The sequence below is a fragment of the Choristoneura fumiferana genome, chromosome 22 (assembly GCF_025370935.1).
Source record: "Choristoneura fumiferana chromosome 22, NRCan_CFum_1, whole genome shotgun sequence".
NCBI classification, from domain to species: domain Eukaryota; kingdom Metazoa; phylum Arthropoda; class Insecta; order Lepidoptera; family Tortricidae; genus Choristoneura; species Choristoneura fumiferana.
This window is the reverse complement of record NC_133493.1, coordinates 10,400,183-10,423,772: the sequence shown is the minus strand read 5'-3', so window position 1 is coordinate 10,423,772 and position 23,590 is coordinate 10,400,183. Positions and strand designations below refer to the sequence as shown.

The following is a 23,590-nucleotide window of genomic DNA, read 5'->3' as shown; positions in this document are numbered from 1 at the left end:
GATCGATATAATCGGGAGTTATGTCGTTCTCAGGAAGCTACGGTGGCCACGAAAAATGATGCTTATAAAGTTTTTGTTTAAGTACCCACAATATAACCTAAGTTTTCTAGTGATAACTCGATAGCTCGAAACCTCTTTGTTAGGGTTCCGTAGCCAAAATGGCAAAAACGCAGAAACAAACAAAACTTTAACAAATTTCATAAAGAAGTATCAAGGAGGCAGGGTCCTGAAGATGCGTTTCCTCTTTGAATTAGCTTAGCTAATGCTTAGTCCGTGGAAGCTGCCAGCTCCTCGGTCCCTGTGACGACTATTGGGAGGGTGCGAAGTACTAGGTGGGGGTGATGAAATCTATCGCAGCGCTTATGGTGGCCAAAAGTAGAAATAGTTCTGGCTCTGTCATCTGTCATACTCATATGAATCAGTCATTAACAAAGCAATTTGTATAGTTAATTACCTAATTTTAGTAATAGATGTTTGTGTTATAATGCGAGCTTGAATTATTGAACACTGTCCCTGTTTTGTTCTTAATTCCTCTACATCTCGGACATGCCCAACAATAATTTCCCTTATGAAACGGTTTGTGGTTGAAATTTTACATTGAGTGATACTCACAAAACCGGTCTTCAAAATGATACTCATTTTGATCTAAAAACGATATTTAATTTATTACTACCGATATAAGAACAATTATATATTTTTACTTTTATTCAAAGAAACCAATAAGATAGCTTTATCTTTTCGTTTTACAGTAAAAGTACAACTAAACGTGAAGTAAACAAACCCTGATATAACGAAAATAAAACACACTTTTTGAATAAATTTTACTTACCTCATTTAATTTTAATGACCAAAAATGAATTCACAACCTTTTGTCCACCCTAATAACGGTATCACAGTAATTTTGTATTAAGTATAAATTAATACGTTATAGGTTTGATTTTTGTCACAATGTCGCGATGAAATTTCAAAACGTCAGAGCATCAGAGCTATAAAAGTTGCGGACGCTAGGTGGCGCTGATGTCGTGCACAGAGCCAATACTGAGTTTGTTCATCATCATCATGTAACCCTCTTTAGTTTAATCCTCCTTCGTGGCCACCCGCTAAGTACAGTATTAGTGTAGCTAGTAAGCCTCCGAGGTAATCCCAGTAAGTCGGATGACAGTGGTAATACTCATGTCATTGAACGGACGGCTAGACTGAGCTACCTTTTTATTAGTTTTTATATATGTTAGTATTGAACCATCTAAGTTGGTAGTTAGGGCCAGTACACACGGACTGCTTTCCAGCTGCAGCGTAACTGCCAACTGCCCAGTGCCCATACATTTCAATACGGTATTTGACTATTTTGTATATGTTTTATAAATTTAAACTACACAATGCCTGTTATCGAATAGAAAAACAATTTTTAAGCTACCTTTACAAATAACAAAGTTATAAAGGTTTGAAATTCAAGATTAGACAGAGAAAGACATACTGGCATGTGACGTCACACGCCAGTTCCGCCATACTTGCTGCATAAAAGAGACAGGTATATAGATTTTTCAAAAAATCACTATAAATCCAATTTTCAACCGATTAAAATTTTCTCTTCGCTAAACACTATCTGTATATCTATATTTTCATAATAATATTAAGATATGGCAAAATCAGGAGTTGTCAAATACCGTATTGCAGTCATTGCAGTTGTGCCGACTACTTTTCGATGCAAAGAATATATTAGTATGTTTATCCGTTGCCTAGTATCCATAGTACAAGCTTTGCTTAGTTTGGAACTAGGTCAATTGGTGTGAAGTGTCCCATGATATTTATTTATTCATATTTATTATTATTTTTTCCTGACACATATTTAGGACATGGTACAGTGCATACTACGTACGATACGGTGTAATATGTAGCCTTACTTATAATAATGTTTTAAACTTTCGTGCTTTTCACTCATAGCTAAAATACCACAAACAGGACTTATCACGCTAAAACACACGAGTAATTTAACCTCAACGTTTCGACCACGGCCACTGTTGCGGTCGAAACGTCGAACTAAATATTACTCGTGTGTTTAGCTTGATTAATCCTGTTTGTGGTATTTTAACTATGTATCCTTACTTACCCGTCGGCCGGCTTCGTTGTTGTGGCGGTTCATGAGCTGCCGTCCCTGTTCGCGGCTGCCGCGCTTCACTTTGCGCTCGCGCTCGCGGATGTCCACAAAGCCCTCCGTGAATCTGGCCACCAATAAATCATAATATACGCGAAGGATAACGCTAAACATCATCATCTGCTGGCTCGTGCTGAGTCACCAACTTCGAGCTAGTACGTACCTACTTACCTAGAAAAATATTTTCAAGGGTTTTGTAGTCGGTTCCATTTTTTGTTATTTTTTGGAGTCGGCTTTACTTTTTTGTTAAATTTTTTTTATTTTTTTGAAGTCGGTTTTACTTTTTTGTTAAAAAATTTCTTTATTTCTCACTTTTTAGTGATTCGTAGCCAAAGAAAATCTCACAACGATTCCATTAAGCCCAAACACGACTTAGTTACGTTGTTTTATAACAGAGTTCCGTTGCCTACCTTCTGGCTTCAGCATCAGATCAGTTCGAAAGAATCATTAACTTAAAGCTTCTTCTTAGTCGCTTATCTAGGTAAGTATATTAATCATGATAATTTAAATTTAACCCGTGAAATACTTGTTATTGATAGTAGTAGTTCCGTTGGTCAAATCTGGTCTTCATCATCAGTTCCACTTCACTAAATTATGATTTGCAAGAGCAAATGCACGAGTTACTGCTAAATATATCCAAATTACCATAGGTGTCCCTACAATATTTGAAGAGTTCCCTAGATTTCCTTAAGATCCGATCATCAGATCCTAATTTGCTGCTTATGGGACCTAATTGAAAGCATTACTAGACGAACTCAAAAAAAAAATTCAAATCGGTTCATAAATGACGGAGTTCTGAGGTAACAAACATTAAAAAAAAAAACAACCGAATTGATAACCTCCTCCTTTTTTTTGAAGTCGGTTAAAAAAGAGGTACTTATAACCACAGAATAAGTATATTATGACCAAAGTACAAGTATATGACCAAAAGTTTGTTTTGTATTGAAAAAAAAAATGGATTAACTTTACTTAGACAAAACGTGAATACCAGATAGTTTCTAAGAATGAACAGAGCCATCTATTGAAGTTAACGCGTAGTAAAAAAAAGGTGTACCTGTTGTATTGTATAGCTCGTCTGTAACCTGACAAAATATAGCTATCCGTAATAGTCACCGTAGAAGCTAAACAAAAGTAAAAATTACGAAAGAGTTGATTAATTTTATTAATTGTTATATCCTAACTTGTTTACCCTTAATAATTGAAACCCTATAAACTAAACTTTGCCACTAAAATCGGGGGTTCAAGGTTAGAGTAGGAAGGGTCGTTGGTTCAGGTGGGAGAGAGATAGCCATATAGCAGTTATTTCGTAGGCATCTACGCCCCTTGCTACGAGCTACGCGATGTATCGATTCGTAGAGGGTACAAAGTATTGTAATACATTCGACTTTAAAAACTCTACGGAGAGCGCACATTTGTTTACACGAGTTAGAAAACCGGGGAAAACACCTTGTTTGTCCATTCTGCTCCTGGTATCGAAACTTCTAGTCTAATTTCTACTCAATTGTTTTGTTACTGAATAAAAACGCTGCCAAATCTAATTTTAGCACGTATTTTTTGAATCAATTCAGATTTGTCTCCCAGAAGCACCCTACTTCTTTTTCTAGTATATTTTTGCACAGGCAACATCGCGTTATACTCAATCCGGATTAACGGACCGCTTGATTTTATGCTACCCTGGTACTTGATAACGGATTTAAGCATGCTTAACGCGCTAAACCCGGGCAGAGTTTATCCGTTACCCGGTTTTGGACCGGATGAGATCCTATACGGCCATGATGCTCTAGTAATTTGTACCTACTTAACTTGAATAATTTGCCTAATCTTTTGGACCTTAGAAAATATCTGTGGCTGGCTTGTAACTTGAATAATTTGCCTAATCTTTTGGACATTAGAAAATATCTGTGGCTGGCTTGTAACTTGACTTTTTCTATTAAAAGTTTTTAGCAAGTGAACCTTTTTCGTTCAATTGCTGCTTGAATTAAACTTACTGGCCAGTTTTAATTCCAAATGTTAGTAGAAAAAAAAACTGAATTTTCATTTTGACTTTTGCATTTGCATTGTCACAAAGCAGAAAAGAATTCGGTGAGTAGGTATTTTCTGTTTTCACTATTGAATTACTGTGTATTTTCTATTGTGCGACAACTACTCTACCCATGAAACGTAAGTTAGTTTCGCTTCAGTCACTATTTAATTTATTATCATCTATTGAATATCCAAAGAAAGGATCGTGATTCACAAAGTTAAAATTCCGTTAAGAATAGAGACGAATTCAGTGGTCTCCATACCCGACATTTCTCAAATTTCGTGAATTTCTCGCGACCTCCAATGCACGTATGCACCCCTGGTGAGAAAAATACTCGAATGCGGGAAAATCTTCCCTATGAAGTGAACGCCATTGAGAAAAAGCACATTTTCCCTTTACCGGATTCTCAATCCACATTCTCGACCGCATACCGGTCATTCTCCAACTACTCCAAATCATGGTATCCCAGTGGAGAAAATTCAAAGAGACAAATCAGAAAAGCTTTTTTAAAACCTGCACGCAAAAAAAAACTTAAAAAACTCCGCCCTTTATCAGTGTGAGGAGGCCCCTCCCATTTTCTCGTGTACTCTTATTTCACACAAATGCAAAAGGAACTTTTTGTTTTAGCTGGTACGGGATCATCCCTTTGGTTTATTAGCTCCTAGTATTCAAGGTTTGAATTTTTCCAAAGCTCCATCTTGAGCCGTTGACTCTTCTTCTTGACTCGTGCTACTTTTCCTACGCCCTCTATATTCTAGTTTGAGAACAAAGGAAGCTTTTCCGAGAAAACTTTTCTACAGTCACCTAGCAACGCGGGTAAATAAAAACTCTACGTTATTTCTGACGCCCTAGTAGAACAGCCTCGAAGCTATGACGTGGCGGTGTTGAAAAACGACTCGTTTCCATAGCAACAAAATACTGATATTTAAAAAGCACAGTGAGTTGGAAACCACGATTCTCCTTCACCATTTTGAGTCCCTAGTAAGCGTGCCTCAAAATATGCAGAAAATTACGTGTTTTTGTGAAAATGCCGCTAAGAAAAAATAATAACATAATTGTTTTGAAATTACTTGTTTCGCAGGGGTTTAGGGGGGGCCACTTTGCCGCCTAGAAGAACCCGCTTGCTACTAGCTCGTAGTCATAATGCCCTGGTATTATTGAATACGGATTTGAAAAGAAGAATAAGAAATAGATTTCCGATGGAGAAGCGTAAACGATAAGTGAATGATTATTTATTATATTTACACTGAATAGATAATAGTACAAGTACCTATTAAGTATTTATTAGAGTCTGAACAGCGAATCGTAGTAGCCTGAAAAGACAGCCAATTAAACAATAACCCTCCTTCGGGCAGTCGGGGTAAAAATACAATTGGCAACATTATACGTAACAAATAGTAATAGAAAGAAAGAATTAAAAATGACAACAGACATTGATTTTAATTTATTCAAAATGATCTGAGCCGTAGTCAAAATCTGATTCCAGAAATTCAAAGCACAATTTCACTGCTTCATCGCCACGGACATTGATGAGGAATGGTTCAATTTCCTCTTCTGTTATTTTGTCCTTCTCTTTGTTAACATTTTCAATATTGATCTCGTAGGCCCCAGGAACGAAAGGAACGAAACGAGAACGACAATGTCCGTAGTGCCGCAACGTACTAGTACTACCAGTCTGGTAGTACGACGAGAGTGAATTGAACGATTACACACATAGCTACAAAAAGAACTGAAATGAATGTGTAAATGTCAAATTCCCAAGCTGCACACAAGCATCAAAGTACGTGGTAGAGCGTAACAATGATGTGTGGTCTCCGTGGACAGTAGGCTGTATTTGTTCGAATGTGAATGCATCTGCCCTAGCTTTATACGTGTCGCATTTTTTTTTTGTTGCCAGAACGAGGTTTGCTTTATATTGCTTTAGACCGGACTCACTGGTCTGACTCTACTATGTACAATGATAAAACCTCCTAACGTTGGACTGCTTGGTAGAGCACTGATATTTAAGCATCGGCAGACTACTTCTGGACGCTTAATGAGTATTGTTTGTAAATAATCTACTTTGGCAACATTCTGAAGTAGAGCATTAATGTTTAACGCTACCTAGAGTCTTTTCTTATAAGTATTATGACGCAGAACGATGCATGCTGTGATGGAACAAGAGACCATTCTAGACGTTTTTCAAATGATCGTTCGCCTTATCGTTCAGTCGTGGTGGACTCATGTTTTGATCTATGGCCTCTCCCTCTTGAGTGTTTTGGAATTTACGTGCAAAAGTACATTTAAAATTTACCTTGAGTTTACGGTGAAGCAAATATAATCGTGTGTGAAGTTCCCGTATGGAAATTACGTCCTAGTAAGTGTGAATGAACTCACTCTTAATATTACTAAAGTGTACTCTAAGAGCCGAATATCAGCTCTAAAGATATTAGTAGGTAGTTAATTTGTTAGCACCTAGACCATCTAGTATTCTAGAACTTGCACAGTACCAACAGATGAATAGTACATACAACTCTGCAAGGATGCATTTTCTTTTTCTAAATAGGTACTACAATGTATAAAAGTCTATTATTTTGCAATAGTAGAGTCATCATCTTCATCATCATCAGCCGGAAGACGTCCACTGCTGAACAAAGGCCTCTCCCTTAGAACGCCACAATGAACGACAACTCGCCACTTGCATACACCGCAATAGCAGAGTAGCAAGGTTCATTAGCTTATGCCTCCGCAAAGTAACGCTTGAGTCAGTCAATTATTAATAGTTATTTGTGTCACAAGGGAGCAAAATGGTGTATTTACGGCGAGGGCGTACATTGAATGAAAGAATGTAGCGAAGGATTCTACAATAGAATGCCCAAGATGAAAATAATTTTGCTCCCGAGTGGCTCATACAACTTTTCACACCGAGCATTAAGAAACTTGAAAAAAAAAGTTCTACATATTATTAAAGAACAACCAGCATAGAAAATGGCGTGGCTTTACAATTATCAACTTCAAAAAATGGCATTTGCAATAAAACACTTAGAAAAGCCTTAAACAGAAAAGTTGCACTTTGCTCCCTCTCGTCAGGGAGGAAAAGTTACTTTTCTGAAGGAGAGGTGTGAAAAAAAAAATCTAATCACCTGAAACCCCCGGTAATTGTTTTTCAGCGCTAACCATCGGTCTAACCCTTTCAGTGCGTGAAAGTGTACCAGGGTAACACGGATACGGAGAAGGTTGTTTACGGTTTTCACGTAGTTTCGGTATGAACCGGTCGCCAAATCGGGACACCGAAAATGTGCATTAATCTATTAAAATTTTGCATTTCCTGAGGAAACTTTGCCCTTGCTCTGTCGAGACGACAATAATTCTACTAATTATAATTTCGCATTTATGCACGTATGCGGGCGCACAGACGGGCAAACATACTTACAGATAAATACTGCGGCTTAGTAGCAGAGACTTATTTATTTTTTTATTCTCAAAAAACCAAAATAGTTTGACACACCACTAATTTTACCAAACTATGACATTTATTGGCGAACTAGCTGTTGCCCGCGACTTTGTCCGCGTAGAATTCGTTTATCGCTATCCCGCGGTAACTACGCAATTTTCCAACACAAACAGTATTTCAAATACAACCGGTTGTGCTGCTCTGAAGATGAGCTCTTGTTGAGTTCGAAACGTGTCAGTTTAGTATGATGGTGGTGATAGATGGGTTTGTGTGATTTGTGTGTTTCTTGCATAAACGTAGCTATCATAGGGTCTCGGGTAATCAAAGTAATTGTTTTATTTCATTAATTAGCTGAATAACCATGTTTTTACATTAAACTTCTGCTATTTAAACCCCGTGCAAACATTTATGACATGACGTGACATTATCTATGTTTGAAAACTACTCACTACTATACACAGATTGCAAATAGGACTTGTTTGCTTATTCAAAAATATGGGTTACGATTTTATATTAATTAAGGCTCGATGTTGAGAGCCATACCACCATGTTGCATTGCTTACAGTAAAATCTGCTTGCTCTATGTTAGACTAAAATAGCTTAGAATTGTAAAACACACTTTCGAATTGTGCACTTTTTCGAACGCTATACTTTCCAAAAAAACACCGTAGTTCAGAATCAGGAGGAGAATCGATTACCCTAAGTACTTATATCAATTATCTATTCTTTTGAATACTGTCGTTATACTTTAAGCCAGGTTTTTTTTTAAACTCTTTCCGCCCTCTCTTAAAGTTTACAAACGCGAATGCCAATTAGCGTTGCTTTTCTTTTAAAAGTGTCAAAGCGCAACTCTGCCCTCATAACTCATAAGGCAATCTAAAAAAAAAAACTTTTGAGTTATTTATACATCACGTAGCTTGAAACATTCTATATCAGATGAACTAAGCAAATTGGCAGTATCTTGTCTACAACATGATCAAAAACCCCTGAGAACAATAAAACCACCTTAAGGCGAAGCAAAACTAACTAATTTTCACTGTTTACTCGAATTGCTTAAAAATGAGATACTACCAATTGCCTTACGAGGGCAGAACTGACGAATAAAAATTACGAGTGTTATTAGAAATCAAGTAGAACTACGTGGCAAAATAAACATAAGAATATTATTGAAATATTTTGAATTTCGGGAAGTGTGCTATACAATCCCAAGCCAAGAAAGCAAACAGTACAGTTTATTTCGCATACTTTTGCTAATTAATTCGTTAATTCATTAGTTACTACGCCCGCATTATGTGAGCGTTTACTAAGTCATAGCATCACATCACCTTCCGCCGAGCTTGGACCGGTATTTGTGTACCGTGGCATACATTTTCCCTGGTTTCCTTAAACTCTTACAACCTTATAGAGCCCTGGTACGCGACCTGTCTGCGGCCATGGTTTGACACCCGTGAGGCAGTTTTGACAGTTGATTAACGAGAATTAGATTATTTTGACAGCTATTTACATGAGTTCTGTTACGGATAACTAGTTTAAAAAGAGGTTCGTTTTCATTTTGTATTTGTTTGATCTAAAATTCTACACGCATTAGATGGCATTCTTTCAGTAATGTTGTTTCAGTATCAGGTGATTTGGTTTGATTACTAATTAATAATTAAGAAATTTTGTGTAATTATTTATTAACTAGCTACTGTGAAACTGCATTGTTGCTAATAAAAAATGATGTGAACTGAACTGTGTATTGAGTAGGTAAATTATTAAATTTATCAGTCTTGCTTAGCTCCGGCCAGGTAACAAAAGGTTCATTAATAATAAATACAAATTTCAGGTAAGGCAACTGAAAGAGTAGGTAAAAATTTTCACCTGTCTTACCTTCCACCTGAGTACCAGGGCAAAAGGACGCTGCAAGAGAGAAATTTACCTTTTCACGTGAAATTTCAGGTGCACGCACACTAACGCAGCACACCTTTTGAAATAAAAACCCTCGTCTACGCACACATGGCGCCTACCAATCCTGTGTTGTATCTGAGACACGCACAGGTTTCTGCCTCACTCGATTTAAAGGGGAAAATGTCATTCAATAATCCACGACCCTCCCGTTTTCAGTACTCTACGCACACAGGCGACGGGCAGGTATTTATGGATGTGCTAGTACGACAGGTAAGAAAAGCTTCACTTGACTCTTGTATTCCTAGTATTCAGGTGTGAAGTGAAACAGGTGAGTGTTACCTGAACGCTGAAATTTTCAGGTGGATGTACCCACGTTGACTGAGCTACCTAGAAAGATTGAGTTATATCTGTCGTCAGTTGACAGCTAACAAAACCAATAAAAGTAAATCAATTTCATTGAGTTACAATACGGATTGTAAATTGTGGGTGACATTTAGAAATCCGATACATTTTCGTTTTCATTACAAGGGTATCCTTTCATTTAAAGGTAGAAATTGGTATAAAAAATCTAATAATTATTTCTATAATTTTATCAATCCACGTAGGGAGAATCCACTTGTTACCGCGGGGAAATTTTTCGATATAGTGGGGGAAAAATACTAGGCGCACATAAAACCAAAGAGCAGAGAGAAAAGTTCTGTTCACGGGAGAGAAGGTATTTAAATAAAATAATAATCTCGACCCAGGATAGCAGAGGAATGAGGTAGTGTTTCATAGAATTCTAGAACAACTATTCAAGAGAAAATTACCCATGTAGTGGTAGTTGAACATAGTAGTAGATACTCGGCGCTCATAGCTACGTAGATATTGAATCGTAGAAGTTCTGCTAAATGAAAACTAAAATAGTTTAGCTGTTTTCTGAGAAGGGGATGTTATGAGCCATTTTCTCGTTATTAAAAGCAATTATGAGTCAACCGGTCGTTAAATAAGATGGGATTTTCAACAGCCGTAATCAGAGCTTATTGCTATTATCAATTTTGTTTTAAGTACTTCTTAACTAACGTTTATTAAAATCTGATTTTCACTTCTCATGCTCTAAAAGTAGGTCAAAATAGCCTTACGACGCGGGAGTTAAGTGAGTACTTTAGTCCCTAGGGAGTAATAGTATTTTTTTTATTTACTTCGAGTCGAGTGACTTAGATAAACTCAAACAGCCAGTACTTGCTTAGTTTTTGGCATAAAATAAGATTGTGTGTGGACCATTTTCATGACGAAAATGCTACGTTCTTAGTCTACGTCTGCGTGGGAATTCTTACCGGAATTTTATTTCAAAAACCTGTTGGTTTACTCTAATACCTCACTCCCAATATAGGATAATTAGTACCATTTCACATACGATGTTAAATGTTAGTAGTTACTGTTAGTTCAGTACATTCCGCTGTCAAAATGTAAAAACTAACAGTCGATTAACGATTAACACCTCTACATACTTTTTTCAAAGTTTCATAAAACACATGTTGTTTTTCTTTTTAATATTCTCTACTATTATACGGACATTTAATTCCATGACAATTTAAACAACATACTTTTTGTTAAAATTCTTATGCATCATTCATTCATTCAATCATAAAAATGGTTGTACCTTGTTTTGCCTAACAACTTTTTGCCTATTTTCAGTTTGCCTAATGTTAGATAAACTAATATTACTTAACCTAATGTTTCATTTTACCTAATTTTCATTTTAGTGAGTCATTTTACATACAACTTACTTTACATAATTTTGTTTCGCCTAATTTTAAATTACCTAATTTTTATTTTGTATAAACTCATTTGATATAATGTTTGACTGACATAATTATATTTTGCCTAACATACATGTCACATAATTTCATTTTGTATAAACTTATTTCGTATAACGTTTGATTGATATAATTATTTTTTGTCTAACATACATTTAGCATAATTTCATTTTGTATTAACTTATTTCGTATAATGTTTGTCAGACATAATTTTATTTTGTCTAACATAAATGTCGGTTAATTTTATTTATTCTAATCACGGTTAATCCGAATACATAATGATAACGTTAGTTAATTCTAAAAAGTTTAGTATTATAAAACAAAGTCGGTTCTGGCGCTTCGCCGGCCGCTACCGCGGCACGCTCGCTTCGCTCGCTCGGCTCGCGCACTGTAGGGTCGCAGTTCTACCTAACGTCGCTTCGCTCGTCGTCGTACCTATTCCCTATAATTATGTTTAGTATTGTTATTTGCTTGAACCAAATAAAAAAAAAATAGTAGAATATTATGGATTAATTTATTGACCTTATTTTATAATAAACATTTAGGTACCAAAATTAGGCGTAACGTTAGTAAGCAAAACAAATATTATGATAATTCAATATTAGACAATCCAATGTTAGTTAAAACGTTATTCGGCTATATGATGATTAGTTAAAATGAGAATCGACAAAGTGAGTTTCGATAAAATATATCGGCAAAACAAGAGTTATGCAAATGATATTAGTTAAAACGTTATTCGGCTATTTGATGATTAGTTAAAATAAGAATCGACAAAGTGAATTTTCGATAAAATAACATTCGACAAAACAAGTTATGCAAATGACCCCTTAGTAAAAACGAAAATTCGACAAAATAAAAATTATGAATAATGAAATTATACAAATTGACTTTAGGCAAACTATTCATTATAGTAAAAGTTGTCAGACAAAGTGAAATTAGGCAAAACATTTTTAGACAAGTCAAGGGAATACCCATAAAAATAGCTATAATAACGACTCCACTGCACTCTGTTCAAAATTGCCACCAAACATCCCAACTCTATCGTAGTCGTACTATGGCACTCACTTGTATCCCTAGTTAAGTTTCTCGTTCTATGGCACTCACTGTCTCCCTAGCTTAGCTCCCAGTACTGTGGCGCTCACTTGTACCCGTAGTGCAGGTCGTCGCCACAGCCGGCGCGACGCAGCGGGCGCGCGGCGCAGCTGCACCCACAGCTCCCCGTACTATGTGTGGCACTCACATGTACCTGTAGCTAGCTCCCCGTACTATGGCACTCATTTGTACCCCTAACTCAGCTCCCAGTACTGTGGCACTCACTTGTACCCGTAGTGCAGATCGTCGCCACAGCCGGCCCACACCCAGTCGCGGTGCAGCGAGCGCGGGCGCGCGGCGCGACTGCACCCGCAGCTCGCCAGCCGGCCGTCGCGGCAGGCGCGGGACACCGCGATGGACACGCCGGCGGAGGTGATCGCGTGGGTGAAGGCTGTTTCACGCGATGCTGTTGGCAACATAGCAATTTTAGCTCCTTCGACTCCAAGTGCCTGCGGTGCGGAGCACAGAGCTTAGTAAGTATTTGTGATGTGATGGCCGAATATTTTTTAGCTCGGAATTCGATTTTACATTGACGTTTCATATTCAATGATCAAGCCTATACCTAATAATGATTTTTTGAAATACAGTTACACATACACTATTTTATATCAAAGATAAAAGATCTGTCACATCTAACATGTCCTTGGTTCCTCCAGACATGTTTTTCTCGTCACAACCATAAATCAAAACAACATGATGTAATCAGCGTCGTAAAACAGAACTAACGAAACATATCCCGTTTTATTCGCACTAAAAGAACGGAGTAATCCTAGATTCCCAGTCCTAGATACGAGTCACAATAAATCAGTTAGTGTCCGCTGGCTGCACTAGAAGATTTAATGCTTTCGACCATTGCGTCGAGATTCCTGCAACGTGCTTGCGGTTTGAAGTTGATAAACGCCTCTCGGCTTTTTGAAAATGGATTTGGTTGTGCGCGCGAAGAAATGGCGGCAATGCGCTTGAAATGTCACTTGTGCCGAATTTTTTTCCAAGTTGGAGGGTTTGGTTGTTTGGTTTGATCAAATCTCAATGCAATCAATTATTATTATGGAAAATATTAAAAGAATTGAATCAATGATGTATGGCGATTAAATGATATTTGCAAAATTAGAATTTGACAAGCTAAAAAAATTAGCTTAGCTATTCAAATAGGAAACGCTGCCAGCATCTTCGGAACCTTGCATATGGATGGGGGCTACTTTAAGTAATTTGTTTGAGTTTTTTTTTCACTTTTATTTTAAGTTCAGGATAGTTTTATGTAAATAATTTCAATTTAATTGATATATTCAGTAAATATGAACAAAAGTTTAGTATGAAATATACCTACTTTTGTTAAACATGCTTCAAATTATACCTAAGTACCAAGTATTTTTGTAGTCATCATTATTTCTCTGCAACTAAATATCCATCGTTTATTACAAAGATACTTTTCCTTTCAATCTATAAAATCCACATTTTATTCAAACCTTAGCCATTTTCATAAGTAAAAGCCCTATCCGATATTCAAGTGGCATAGATTTCAAAGCATAATATGCCAAAGAGAAGACCTTTTTATTCTCTCTGATCTCGAGACTTTACGATATTCTTATTGGGCCTCAGTCAACGTTTTTGCTGAATGGTAATTTATTATTATACATGTATTTTTATCTTGATATGAGCAATTCTTTATGAGAGCACAGGGGAAACGGGTATCTTTTTCAGTAAATAGTGGATGAGTAATTGAGGAAGATTTAACTTTTATGGAGATTTCAGTATCATTAAAACGGGGTAAGTCCCTACCCTCTAAACTAATGTCAGATATAGTAACTTACGGCTCATTTAAGTACAGTTTTACTCCTTTGAGGGTACATTCGGAAACAACTAAAACCTATGCCCATTCAGATGCCTTATTGTCACACACTTGGAATCACAATAAAGGTTATCACGCGGTTTTCACCACTTCTTTTCGTCACACGGCATAAGACGAGGTTAGAAAGAGATGGTGAATGCGATCACGAACGTCAGCTGGTTAGACAATATGGCCTCAGGTTCCGCAGGTGCGATCTATATTTGGCGTGGATTACAGCAATGCTCAACACAAGGAAGATTTTATGGCTTGAATCGATGTCATCACGTGTTCTTACCAATGAGGGTCAAAGGTCCGAACACCGTCTCGTCCCCAGTGACAGTGCAGTTCCACCTCCTCAGCTTGAACTGATACTGGCACTCTTGGATGCCAGTCTGCACACCAGCGCTCACTGCTGCCATGTGGTCCTTGGAACAGAAATGAAGAAAAACTAGTATAATAGTTGGCTTAATAGCTATGCATGTGTTCTGAATGCTTGGTTTTTAACCCTTGACGTAGAAAGAGGGGTGTTATTTTGATGCCAATATCTGTCTGCCTGAGGCGGTTTTTTTTAAAGCGAAAGCTAGTTTCCTCGCGTTGGTTCTTAGCATATCATTTAATTAATTTATTGAATCAGGCGTTACTTTGCGGAGGTCCATATCAATGAACTAAAAGAATTTCCTTGGACCCTTAAGGTCGCGGGTGAGCAAGGAAATTCTTTTACTTCATTCTTAGCATATCATTAAAATCGGTTCAGCCGTGTTCGAGATATTGAACTTTGAAATGACAATGTTTGGGGTTTGCAATTTTCTGATTGTATATTTTGTAAAGAAGTATTGGTTTTGGCGCGTTTAGGATGTTGATGGGATTGCTGCGCTTTGCTAAGCGCGCATACGGACGCATTCAAAAGCCATGCGCAAGAAAATTATATCCCTGCTGGGGCGAGTTAAGCGGAGTCCTTATAGCATCCTGAACGCGATTACACACTAGCCTGATTGCCAAATATTACTAGATACCCCATGAGTAGCAACAACCTACTCTTGGAGAGGCTCAGAGTCATGCCACGAGCTATGGAGAGAGCTATGCTTGGAATTTCTTTGCGCGATAGAATCCGGAATACGGAAATTCGTCGGAGAACTAAAGTCATCGACATAGCTGGAAAAATATGCAACTTGGTGTGGGCCACATGGCTCAAAAAACCGTTTGGGGAGTAAAAGTCCTCGAGTGACTACCACGAACCGGATAACGAAGCGTTGGCAGGCCTCCCAGTGAGTTGTCGTTCATTGTGGCGTTCTAAGGGGAGGCGAGTAGGTACTTGGGAACTCGACACTAGCTCCAATGGGGAGGTCGGGCCTCTCGTCTTACCTTGTGGCGGCGGCACACGCGACGCTGGCCCGGCGTCAGCCCTCGCAGCTTGGCGCACATCCGGGACTTTTCCGAGAACAGGTCCGGCTGGTTAGACCACTTCTCGAACTCCAGGAGGCCCATATTGCTGAAACAAGTGATACAATTGTACTAAGGATTTAAGATGTTTAGGTAGAGTCATTCACGAAGACGCGTGCCATGGTCCTTATTACAATGTCATTAATGTCTAATTTTGACAAAATCACGCGTCTTCGTGGATGGCACTAGGTACCTATATGTACTAAACTGTACTCAATAAGTCGTGACTAAGAGTATGGCCATAGCTGTTGTTCAAACAGAGGATCGTGGATTCAAATCCGGGCTCGCAACTCGTGAGTTTTTGCAAATTGTTGTGCAAAATTTGTTATTTTTTTTAAATAGCCTAATAGAGTGCCACTGCTTGGCAAAGGTCCTTTTTCCTTCCACTCTTCTGCCAATCTTCAATGTTGGCAGTCCGGCTGAAATCGCTCTAAATCGTCCCGCCCAAATTTGTTAGAATTGTTAAATAATTATACGGTTATATTAAATATATTGACGTTCTCGGCGCGGCGGCGCGCAGTGCGCGTGTTGCAGCAGCCGCTGAGTCGCGTTGCTCCGAAGACGAAGGGCTACGGATTAGCCAGAAACATGTCGAGCTAAACTCGATTTAAGACGTGTTATCCGGGTCAAGAAAACGGTATACTCGGCTGACGGATGACAGCTTATCGCAGAAAACGAAAGTTAACTATACTTGGTTTGGATAGGTATTTAACTAAATGTAAACAAACTTCAGCTGCAAGATTTGGTACATTCATTATTGTGAATAAATCTGAAACAAAAGAAGGCTGATATTAGGCATACAGTGTTCTTAGGTCCAGCTACTACTCCACCTTAAATTATAACCAAATCCCTCGTGGGGCCACTCTTGTTTGCTTAGCCTGCTAGACCCTTTACTGCGAACTTTAAGGTGAATCTAGTATCAGCTTGTGTCAGCTAATGACCTAGCAGATTTTGCAAGCATTTCGCGTGATCGCCTTATCAACGCAAATAACTGCGACAGATGACGGATTTGTTTGCATCCAAGGTTTATTCTTTCACGATAACGCCCGAGTGGTTTCTCAACCGTTGCGTAAGGGAAATGCTCGAGGAAAATAACTTGGACAAGATTGAAACCATCTTTCTTTGCAATTATACCTATAAATGAGTCATCATCATGTCACATGATGGAACCATGCTTCCTGGGACAATGTTTCCGGAGCGGTACAGCTTAGGGATTTTAAAAAACGAGCCTATCAGACGTCCTACGCTGCGCTTGCCGATCCGCTGTCTCCATTCACGAACTTTAAAACATTTTTATAAAGGAGTAACCTAACTGAATGACTGATTGCCTAAACCAACGCAATGGAGCTAGAGGATTAGAAAGCTGACATATTCCTAGTAGACAGTTTTTCTTAAATACTGTTGGAAAACATGGTGAATAACCTCAAATACCTACTCTGCAAGCAGTTCAATGTGTGAAGTTCCCAAACCGCAGTGGTCCCGCATGGGAACTGCAGCCCGAGCTCTCTCATACTGAGAAGAGGCCAGTGCTCGGCATTGAGCTGTAGATATCGATGATGAAGTTCGTCTATATATATTGGCATTAGAAAACTATACATAAATGACACATGGCTGCAGTGTCTACTTCTTCGAACAAATGACTATTCACACTATTCAGATGCAAATTGAATGCAGGTGAGGATATAGAATGTACGTTTCGCACGTGTAAAACGTTAGATCTTATAGTCGAATTGCAATTCAGTGATTTTACTAAACTCCTCTCATTTTCTAAATTATACTTACATGGGCGGGGCACATTGCTCGCAGGACTGATGGTCGATGGGGTCAGAAGGTTCTCGAATGGCGTCCGCGGACCGGGAGACGAGCGACGACTTGGTTAAGATCGCGGGATCGCGGTGGATGCGGAAAGCACAAGACCGGTCTGAGTGGAGAGCCTTGGGGGAGGCCTATGTCCAGCAGTGGACGTCTTTCGGCTGACATGATGACTTACATGGGTCCCATGTACATATCGGGGTAAAAAGTAGCGTTTGAAAGAAAGAAAGAAATACTTTTTTATTCGGCATTTAAACAGAGTAATAATTACAGGGTAGAGCTGAATCTGGTGGCAATGCCAATCAAATTTTTCATCCAAATCCGTCTAGCCGATTAGCGTGAAGGAATAACAAACACAACACGCACGCACGCACGACCAGCAACATTCGAAGTACCAATCACAAGGGGGTTTTTGTTAGTTAGCCATTTAAAAAAAACATTCATCGCTCATTAAAGTGCAGCCGAGTTCATAAACTTCTGAGCGAAAATTCGACCAAAATATCTGGACACGCTTCTACACCTTAACAATAGAGACGTGTTCATATATTTTATTGACCCTTAAATTGTCAAAATTAATAAAAAATCATGATTCAAACCTCATCGTTACATTATAGTTCAAAAAATTCTACCTAAATTAAAAAAAAATACAAAAACAGCCTTGAATCATGTCCGCTGTGGCGGACACTATTAATTTAAGGGTGAACTCGACTGTACAAGACGTTTAACTGACGGTTAAAATATTGTCACGGTCGAAATGTGATGCCGTCTCTATTTGTTTTGTTCGAATAGACGGAGACGGCATCGCATTTAAACGTCAGTTAACACCAATCAATGGATGGTGAAACAGCCCCAACACATCGATACAACACAGATAGTACTGAACTACAAAACTAGACATGAAAATACAAACTGAATATAGATGCACAGAAAAAACAGAAAATAGGTCGAACTAATCTATAACACCACTGATTCAACCACTTTTTGTGCATCTACAATTTTCAATTTCTACGGATGACGTTTTTGGAATTAACTTCCAATCTTAATTACTAGAGTTTTTTTAACTTTATTCATAATTACTAGTTTACTACCAATCACTCAGAAGGAACAGGTACAGTCAGCTGCAGAGAAATACCCTGTAACTGCGGCAACCACATCCGGGGAGTACCTTTTCTCTGCAGTCGACTGTACAAAGATACGTTAGATACATATATCATATTAATATTGTGCTCGAATTTTGCGAGTTTATTGTTTCTAATGAGGATAATTAGACAAAAATATTATAATTTTAACAATCCTTCAGCCTGCAAGTTTAATTATGTGATCCCATGTATGTATAAATAATAATGAGCGAGTCGGTAAGACTTTTCTTTTTGCAGTTATGTTAGGTACGGGGACCTTATTGTCTAACTAACGCATTTGGAATCGCAATCGTTTTCACCACTTGTTTCTTTCACACGGTATAGGGTCAGGGTAGAAAGAGATGGAAGATGCGATCGCCAGCGCTCGGGCGTTCATTAGATAATAGGTACGGTCGCAGATTACATACTTGTTTTATCGACTAACTAAATAAAACAATACCAAATAACTCATATACACTTTAATATACAAAACAATAACAAAGCAACAATAAATAGATACGAAAACATAAGCGCAATATTTACACGTACTAGGCAATCAGAAGTTAGACGGCGGTCAGTCAGTATCTTCCATAAATGGTGATCGTGAAGTTGAATCCATTGCCTCGTTGACTCTTCAACTTGATTTTAACAAATCGCTGCCCAATACCTCCGGCTGAAATCGTAGGGTAACCACCAGACCCGTCGCGGTCGTTGTCCTTGATGTGAATAGCTCTTATATAGGCGAAGTTCTGGAACCCTGGTTCAGGGTATTCTATGATGCTTGTTCTCACGATGAAGGGGAAGCCATATTTGTATTCGTTGATCTTGTAAATGGCGACGTCTCCGTATGTAGTCTGGCCGACCACCAAGTCGTGGCTTTGGCAGGCGGCGGCCGCGAGAAGGCACAGAAACGATATAATGGTGATTGCTCGCATTTTGCGTTCGTTCGTTTGTGAGGTGCTAATGAGACGCCATTCTTTTATATAGAAAAGGGACGATGGAGTGCGAGAGCGAGCCAAGAAGTGGAGTTGTCGTCACTTGTATGATAAATGACTAGCTTTAAAGACACGGTCTCGCTCTCGTGAACCATTAGGTATGCCGTTGGGATTTTATTAAATTCCCAGAAGCTTACCAAAAATATGGTGATTTTCATTTTATGTTGTTTCAAACTATTTCAAAGCATCTAAAACAACCCATCAAAAATTCAAAATTCAAAATGTTAATAGTTTAATGAAAATTACTTTAATGTCGAACAAAAAAAAACTTTGTATCGACATTAATCATAATCACATTAAAATTAGGATGGTGAATAAAAAAAACAGATTTAAACAAATATTTTCACGATTCCTAGTAAAAATGAAAATAACACTGTTAAATATTACGACTATGTTTGATTGTACTGAATTTATTATGTTACAATTTTAATGCTTATTATATATTTATTCACTGACTGAGACTGTCGAGATTTATTATTATTACATCTAAGATGTTTCGAGTATCCCTGTAGGAAAATTTAAATATTTAATTAAACCATGAAAATTTATTTTTTTCTATATTATTTATAAAAACGTTGTTTTGTTAGCTTAATAGTCAAGAGAATTGTAATATGTATTATATTATATAACTCTTTATTGTACACAAAACATATGAAAATAACAGTTAACAAGAGAAAGAGATGTACAAAGGCGAACTTATCCCTTAAAGGGATATCTTCCAGATAATTCACGTTTAAGGAAAAAATCACTTGTTTCTAGTCACAAGTTTCTTGCGGCGCATTCTTCTTGACAATGGTGGTCTTTCCAAAACCGCTGGTATAAGAAAAAAGTGACAAGGAAAAGAGTCTTTTGCGATCAGAAACTTTTTAAAATTCTTGGCTGACTGCGGCATGAACCCATCCCCGCGAGTGTCAACAAGCACTCATCTTACATCCATCAGCGCTGTCAAATGACGCGCAATGTCACGGACAGACAAACAAACACCTTTTATAACATAAGTCTCACTTCCTCACTTACGTATAAGTATCTATGTAAAATCGTCGTCGAGGACTCATATAAAATGTCTTCATTTTTTTTCAAACTTTCGTCAAGACTACGCTCAACGCCTGACATGCAAATAATCGTTCACTTGACTTTCGCCTAGTACCCTAGATTAGATACCCTCATTAAATTCCCATAGGAATTCCCAAAACATCGTGAAATTTATTAAAGTTGCATATAAAACATCCGCGCCAACATTCATGACTCTAAACGCAGCGGTTGTGATTCCAGATTTTATCCCAATGCCGTGGGAAAGTCGGGATAAAAATTATGTTTTATCGAAATCGGTGTAGCCGTTTTTGAGATATTGAACTTTGAAGTGACAACGTCGGGGGTTTTCCCTTGATGAATGTGAAACATATCTAAAAACCATCGCTAGGAAATCTGCTTTTAAATAAAAATTACCGCATTCAAATAGATTCACCCATTTAAGAGATACGGTGCCACAGACAGACACACTAACACACGTAGCGGTCAAACTTATAATACCCCTCTTTTTGCGTCGGGGGTTGAAAATAAAAGGCCACTGTCTAAGACATGGGCTAATTTCCTAAAAAGATCTATTATTTTTTGACCGTCACTTAGATTATCAGAAAATTGACACGATATTTTGTCGATTAAACCAAAAAATATGAAGTAGGTAATAGCCAAGAAATTTTGAATGATGATTTTTGAATTTGAATTTGAAAGAAAAAATACGTGTCCTATATTTTCTAATAATCTAACTGACGGACTAAATAAAATCCAACCCAATTACTTATCTAAAATAACCCGCATTTGGGCAGTCGGGTAAAAAATTCGCACTTATTAAAAAAAACTTTAGCCGAAACATGCCTTTGGAAATAAAGAAAAACAATGATTAATTGATTCATAACAGTTTTCAATAATTTACGGCACGGTTAATTAGTTACGTTACTCATTATACATATTTGTTACGGGATGTAACACTGAGATTTAATGAGCATCCAATTTCCTCAGCTTATCCGGGTCTAACATACTAACAAATATGTCAATAATGTCAATATGGTATATCAATCCATATACAAGGTGTGAATTAAATAACTGAAGACCTCAGACACCCCAAAAATATTTTCTCATCTTAAGTCGGTTGATTGCATTTTTTTTTTAAACCATCATTATTTTAAAGATATTCGTGTGTTTTGCTGAGTCAGTAATTCTACTTAATATCTAACTCTACGCTTATAATTGGTATAATTGTCAGTTGCGCTTTGAAGTTTTTACGTTTTTATAAAAAAATAAATAAAATAAATAATAAATATCATGGGACACTTGCCACCAATTGACCTAGTCCCAAACTAAGCAACGGATAAACATACTTATATAGATAAATGCATACTTAAATGCATATTAAACATCCAAATCACACATTGACAGCAAAACGGCCTGCAGTATTAGATTATCAAAATAGTAAATAGTATGCAACCTCGCTAAAATATTTAATTGGCGCCTGTTGCAGTCGTAACTTTTAGACTGTGTTTAGACTGGACACAATAAAAAAAGGGATTTAAAAACACATCGATTCTACTCTCGATTCTGAGCAAACTACTTTCTGGTTTCAGTTATTTAATTAACACCTTGTATAATAACCTAACCAATAAAAAGTTGGAAAACCCCCGACTTTGTCACTTCAAAGTTCAATATCTCAAAACGGCTATGCCGATTTTGATGAAACATGTCTAAGAGTAAGAACCATCGCTAGAAAATCTGCTTTCAAATAAAAAAAATCGCAATCAAATAGGTCCACCCGTTTAAGAGCTACAATGCCACAGGCAGATAGTTTAAAAAAAATGTCTGTACACGAAAACGCCCTTTAATAGAACACAATTGCACAAAAACAAAGTTGTAGGGAGCACTCTTTCTTTTTCTTATTTGCACCTTTCTCTTTCTTTTTCATATTTGTGTCATCATTTAACAACAACATTAGTATCTTCCATAAATAGTAACCATGAAGTTAAATCCAAAGTCCCTTTTGCTCTTCAGTTCGATTTTAACATACTTCTGTCCAAGACCGCCTGCTATTATCCTGGGGTAGCCTCCAGTATGACGATCCTTGTCCTTGATGACAATAGCCCGTATGTAGGCAAAGTTCTGCTGTCCTGGTGGCGGGAACTCTATAACCGTCGATCTCTCGAGATACGGTATCCCGTACTTTATTTCACGGGACTTGAATATTGGTACATCTAGTTCAGTAGGTGTACCGAGAATTAAGTCGTATGTCTGTGCGTAAGCCCCGAGGAAGCAGAAAATTAGTATTAGCACACGCATTTTCTGGTCGTTCTTTCGTCGGTTCGTGTTTCGTCGGTCGTGTTCGTGTTTTTATTTTAGTGTGTTTGTAGTGAAGCTATTTTTATAGAGATAGGGACCGGTTTATGCAAAAACTAACATTTTTATTTTAAGACTTCCACGAGCCTATTGTACAAAATTTTATTTGATTTTTGAAAAAGAAGAAGTCTTACAAATTTAAATTTTAGCACTTGTATCAAATTCTTCTCGATTTATGTATGTTATAGGGTTGATTTTGCGGAAATTGCGAACGTTAGGTTTAGTTCTGCAAGGTAAAGCGTCTGTCTCTGTCCAACCAATAAGTTAAAGTGAAAGAGGAGTATGATCATCATGAAAATAAGTTTTGTAAACTTTTAATACAAGCGTTTTTGCTAACTTTCTTTACATTGTCATTCTTATCTGCTTGTCTGCACCAAATTTAAAGTCAATCCAATCGATTTGCAAGAATTTACTTAATTTATTAAATCAGACGTTACTCGTACTTTTCGGAGGTCCATATCAATGAACTAAAAGAATTTCATTGCTCACCCGCGACCTTATGATAGCTAAGTTTGCAAGATATGCGTGTTCATGCAGTTCCTCCACCTCCACAGTGTAAGAACACACACAAATCACACAAACCCATCTATCACCACCACCACACTACACTGACACGTTTCGAACTCA

The 23,590-nt window shown here is 37.6% G+C and overlaps 2 protein-coding genes across 2 annotated transcripts in view; both read right to left on the bottom strand.

Annotated features, from left to right (window-relative positions):
* Positions 1-23,590, bottom strand: part of LOC141440216 (protein Wnt-5b-like) — a 65,334-nt gene that overhangs the window by 5,225 nt on the left and 36,519 nt on the right. Inside the window, exons 3-6 of the mRNA XM_074104679.1 lie at positions 15,577-15,703; positions 14,510-14,639; positions 12,612-12,792; positions 2,108-2,219 (exon numbers count right to left, since the gene is read on the bottom strand). Coding sequence (XP_073960780.1) covers positions 2,108-2,219; positions 12,612-12,792; positions 14,510-14,639; positions 15,577-15,703 — 550 coding nt within the window. The remainder of the gene's footprint in view (positions 1-2,107; positions 2,220-12,611; positions 12,793-14,509; positions 14,640-15,576; positions 15,704-23,590) is intronic.
* Positions 19,049-19,555, bottom strand: LOC141440386 (probable salivary secreted peptide). Its single transcript, XM_074104894.1, has one exon. It carries the CDS (start codon positions 19,517-19,519, stop codon positions 19,163-19,165), a length of 357 nt encoding a protein of 118 aa, XP_073960995.1. The 5' UTR covers positions 19,520-19,555; the 3' UTR covers positions 19,049-19,162.

What these genes read in the sequence shown, in the direction of transcription:
- LOC141440386 (XM_074104894.1), bottom strand. Translation starts at nt 19,519, where the DNA reads ATGCGAGCAATCACCATTATATCGTTTCTGTGCCTTCTCGCGGCCGCC.